This window comes from Bidens hawaiensis, unplaced genomic scaffold (assembly GCF_021521415.1).
Source record: "Bidens hawaiensis isolate Kalapana, Puna unplaced genomic scaffold, B.hawaiensis_p1.1 tig00055845_1, whole genome shotgun sequence".
NCBI classification, from domain to species: Eukaryota; Viridiplantae; Streptophyta; class Magnoliopsida; order Asterales; family Asteraceae; genus Bidens; species Bidens hawaiensis.
In genome coordinates, this window is record NW_027500058.1 from 15,667 (window position 1) to 20,482 (window position 4,816).

A 4,816-nucleotide genomic window follows, 5' to 3' on the forward strand; every position below is an offset into this window, starting at 1 on the left:
AACTTAACCAAAAAATTCATTTTTCCTCACAATTTTAACCTGGATAAATATAAATTTGGAACCTTCGCATCCTTTTGTCCTTATTACCTAAACTAAACCTAAGTCGGGAAACACTAGCAAGATTACACTTTTTTTACTTTTTTTTTTTTACTTAGAATGACTTTATAAATAAAAGAAGAATAGGAAGGCAAAGTCCCCTCCTCCACGATAACTCATACGTGGATAAAACAGTCAAGTGATACGGTAGATAAACAGTAAACAGCAAACCGAGCTATGAAAACGAACCCGATTTAGTATATTATTAAAAACATTCATTAGCATAAAACCTTTTACGTGCACATACATCAAAATACGATCGATTTCTTCACATAAAACAAAAACAAACATCCAACACACACTAACAAAGCCTCACCAATCTTCTTTACTTCTTTTCACGCTCGAGTTGCACACGGTACACACCACCCCGGCTCCCTTGATCAGCATCATCAACCATACTTCCAACATCATTAAATGTCTGCCCACTAAACTGATCCGCTTTCCTAAACGCCTCCGCGGTCTCCTTCACCGGATCCACCTTCAAAACGGGATGCCATCACATCCTCACCAGGCCTTCCACTACACTATATATATTATTAACACAAATAATAATAACAATTACAATGCTACAATATATATAAAAATAGTAACTATATATCATACCCTAGGGTAGTAGCATTCAAGTTAGTACCCTTTGCTTCATACCCTTTATTTTTTAAATGAATCGTCTCCAACGTCCTCCTTGCCTCTTCCTCCGATACATCCTACATTTTCAATAATAATATTTGTAAAATTATTATAAACTTTAGAAAATAAATAAAATAAATTAAAGAAGCAGACTAACCTTGGCAAAATCAGTCTCTTTCTTGCCACCAGACAGAAAGTCCATAGCCTTATCCTTGAGTTCACTTAATTTACCAACAGCATTATCCTTGCCTTTTGACTTATCAGCTGTGTAATCCTTGGCTTCTTTGGCTCTGTCAGCAGTGTAGTCTTTATACTCCCCCATCCTCTCCTTAGCTTCATTCGCCTTATTAGCGGTGTAATCTTTCGCCTCGGTCGCCTTATCAACCGTGTAATCTTTCTCAGCAGTTGCTTCTGCGGTCTCCTTCATTTTCCCCATTGTCGCATCCTTAGCCTCCTTCGCCTTTTGTGCGGTTTTGTTGGCGACTTCGCTTGTTTTCTGAGCGGCCGAGTCTTTGTATTCGGCAGTTTTGTTGGCCGCTTCATTACCCTTTTCACTCGTATAATGTTTCCACTCGTCCGCTTTCCTGGCTGCGGCTTCGGTGTCTTGTCTTTCTCGTTCTGCGGCTTCTCTGCTGACGATACTCGCCTTTTCGGTGGCTTCGTGAGTTTTCCCAGTAACTATGTCTTTAGCGCCACCTAGAGTTCCCGTAACGGATTGGAATATGCTGCCGATGAGACCCGGACCCGGACGGGTCTCATCGGGTCGTGTTTGATCACTTCTTTGTTTGTTGATGTCTCGAAGCTCATCGGCCGCGGTACGGGCGACCTCCTCCGCCCTTAGTTCCTTTCGCCTAACATCTTGATCCTGTTGTGAAGCCATTTTAATGAAGAGTGTATGTATATATATTTGATTTCGTAATTATTAATATAGTTTGATTTAAAATGTTACGAGAATATATATAGGGTGGTTTAGGAGATGAGATGAAATTTCTAGATGTGGGGACAGGTGGTGTGACTGTGACGATGTATCATCATTGGACGCCACGTTGTTGCTGAAGTGAGACACGTGTAGTTCTCGGTCCACGTGGATGGAAACGTTAAAGTTCTGTCTTCTTTTGATTAATCTTACTTGGCATACTATTTGTAGTGAAGGGGCTATAAATTAGGGCGTTTTACGTCGTGTGGCGCCCAATCAGCAAGATGTGAGAATTTGTTTTTAGGTGTAATGGTGTAGGGGCTACAAATAGTAATATAATAATATATATGTATATATAACACACATATGCATACATGCCGGCCCCACACACACAATTCGCCTTCTTCCAGGCGACAAAAAGTTCTCGCCCCCCGCCCCAATTCGCCCTAAAATCGCCGGGGGGGGGGGTGTTCTAGCCCCTCATCGCCCTCAAATGCCGCCCAGTACGTTTGGCCTAAGTAATAATAATACCGGCTGTTGCCATCTTTGATTTCTTTCTTCTTCGATATATCTAACTAGATTTTCATCCCGGCGCGTTGCGCCGGGACAGCTGGTAAAACCCATACGTTGAAACCTGGGCGTTAGTAAAACCCGAACGTTACGACCATGAGTCGACATAAATTCGATCAGTACCAGCTGCGTTCGTAACAATATAGACACCATTGGTAAAATTTAAGGGTTTAAACCCAAAATATTAATTCGTCAAAATTAACATATAAAAGCATTAACATATAAAAAAACAAAATATTTAAGACGATGTCTAGTTGGTTGGCAAACCCAAGCGGTGGTAAAACCAAAGCGTTGTCGGTCCCGAGCATTGAGGCGGTAACTTGACACGAATTTTGGTCGGTTTTGATTACGTACCTTACGGTACTGGAACTAAAAACGAAAAAAATAAAAAACTTTAGGTGGACCAACGGCCAATTTGGGGGGGGGGGGGGGCGGTAGCGTTGTCGGTCATGGGCTTTAAATACAGCCGCAAGTCCCCGCGAACTCGGCCGGTTTCTTTCAGATTTGTTATGGTACCGAAACTAAAAAAATTAATGTTTGATCAGTGTCCAGTGATAACTAAACTAAAAAAAATACAAAATTCACCGACCAATTTGGTGCCGCAAAGTGACTCAATAAGCCACTTGCGGCACCAAACTTGTAAATTATATATAGTTATAATTATAATCAGAATGCATTTATAATATGTATGTACTAGGTTAAATATATTTGTATACACGGGTTAAGTAAATGTATTAATAAAATACAAAATAATATGAAATACTTACTAATTTGGTATTAAATGAATACTAGTATTTTTATCCCCAGCAACGTTGAAATCGTAACCGAAGCTCATATATCGGTGATTGAAAGTTAATCGAACCTTCTCGAGTCAGATCATCATAGCTTCTAAAAATGACACAAACCCAAAGTTAAAAGATCCAAATAATACAGTGTCTAGTCCCATGCATACGATGTTTTTGGATGATTTGGATCTGTAAAACTTGCTAAAAGGTACTTGCAAAACAGCTCAATAAACTTTTCAATAGCAAACTGCATCGGCCAAAAACCGTGCCCTGTTAAAAATAAACTGAAAATATGATTACATCACCCTTTTTCTCGAGTAAAACATACCCGTCGTGGCCTTTGGGTAGTAAAATGGTAGGTGAGCTTGCAAAAAAACGAATGAGCAGTGATTGACACAGATGAGAACACCTACTTAGTATATCAAACAAACATTATAAACCCGCCATGGCTGCATAATAACAGACTGTCATGTGAAAATAAAAAACTATACATTTCACATTGCCTTTTAGGTAGCCGGCCAAGATGCAAATCATTTCTAGTTTAAATATTTTTATTTAACATCATAGGCTCAAAAATAATAAACCATAATCATTATTTATGGCCGATACCAACAACACCTGTAACAGTTTGAAACAAAAAAATCTGTTTATAAAGTGAGAGCCTTAATGTGTCCAGATACTTAGGATTACAATCTGAAATGTATCGCCGGCAAAGTTCAATCTCTAGTTGTTTTAACCTGCAATTAGTCAAAATATTAAGACCCAAATGAAAGCTGTGATACCTACATAAAATATAATAAATAGAAATTCAAAAAATTATAAGTTAGCCCATGATATTAATCAACTGAACTATTAATAGATTGAGATTCTATTAAGTAAAGTCAATACGAACAAAATTCTTACTTATTACTATTGACTCATTAACTACTATCATATATATCTTGAAATCATACTTCAGCAAACGTTTTTCTCTAATGTCCAACAAAAAAAAACCCTTATTAATAGAGATTTAGCAAATAACTAATCTAAAATTACACCACCAAGTATACACCAAAAGGAACATCACTAACCACTCATGTAACTTCTATTAAGCAAATAACAAATAGAAGCTCACAAAGATGTCTCAGATATAGACTTTAGTAAGAGTGGGCAGTAAGCCACAAAATGTGGTACCAAATGACGACGACTAAACTCACAAAATGAGGTACCAAAGCTCACCTAAGTTCACTTATTTTACAGCCACTATCAATGCCTAAGTTTACTTGAAACATAGGTATTGTGTGGGTTAACAACTAATTTGGAAATTCTATGAAAAAAACAATACCTTTGTGAAGTTCGCTAAAGCAACTCCTTCAAGTCAAGCTTTGCCTAATTATGTTGGAATAAATTATAAGCATTTCATCAAACACCTTATGAGCACTCTTAAAATAACATAAATACATGTATTTTTCTTACTTCATATCCAAATTAGATATGAACAGATTAAATTCATCAAGATTACCTTTTCATTAGATTTGAGTGTTCATAGTACTATTTATTGGAGGCACCTGCAATATTCCTAAAACACAACTTTGGTTAAAAAAAACATTAAATAGCATTTCAAAATCATTTGTGAAAACACTAAAGCATGATGCTTACCTTAGCGTCCACAACTAGAATGACCCATCGATTAATCTTGCCCTGTTATTTATATTGACAAATTATAAAGAACAATTAACACATGTAAACACAAATGCACACAAATAGGAGTCTAATTAATCATAGTTTGGATGTCCTAAGAAGCTTACGTTGAGATAATGGATGGGTGATTCGTTGATTCCAA

General features: G+C 37.3%; 1 protein-coding gene across 2 annotated transcripts; it reads right to left on the reverse strand.

Moving 5' to 3' along the window:
- Positions 1-262: 262 nt before the first annotated feature.
- On the reverse strand, positions 263-1,639 carry LOC143601188 (uncharacterized). Of its 2 annotated transcripts, none has more exons than XM_077078663.1 (3): positions 881-1,639; positions 742-800; positions 263-615 (listed from the first exon to the last, which is right to left on the reverse strand). In XM_077078663.1, the coding sequence occupies exons 1-3, from the start codon at positions 1,601-1,603 to the stop codon at positions 540-542; spliced, it is 858 nt and encodes a 285-aa protein (XP_076934778.1). In that variant the 5' UTR covers positions 1,604-1,639; the 3' UTR covers positions 263-539. The 2 variants fall into 2 exon arrangements, with proteins under 2 accessions (XP_076934778.1, XP_076934777.1); XM_077078662.1 differs by having other exon boundaries at positions 264-615; positions 700-800.
- Between the last annotated feature and the right edge of the window lie 3,177 nt (positions 1,640-4,816).

What these genes read in the sequence shown, in the direction of transcription:
- LOC143601188 (XM_077078662.1), bottom strand. Translation starts at nt 1,603, where the DNA reads ATGGCTTCACAACAGGATCAAGATGTTAGGCGAAAGGAACTAAGGGCG. An exon ending in AAGAGACTGATTTTGCCAAG is followed by an intron (nt 801 to 880) that starts GTTAGTCTGCTT and finishes TTGAAAATGTAG; the next exon opens with GATGTATCGGAGGAAGAGGC. An exon ending in TTGAATGCTACTACCCTAGG is followed by an intron (nt 616 to 699) that starts GTATGATATATA and finishes TATATAGTGTAG; the next exon opens with TGGAAGGCCTGGTGAGGATG.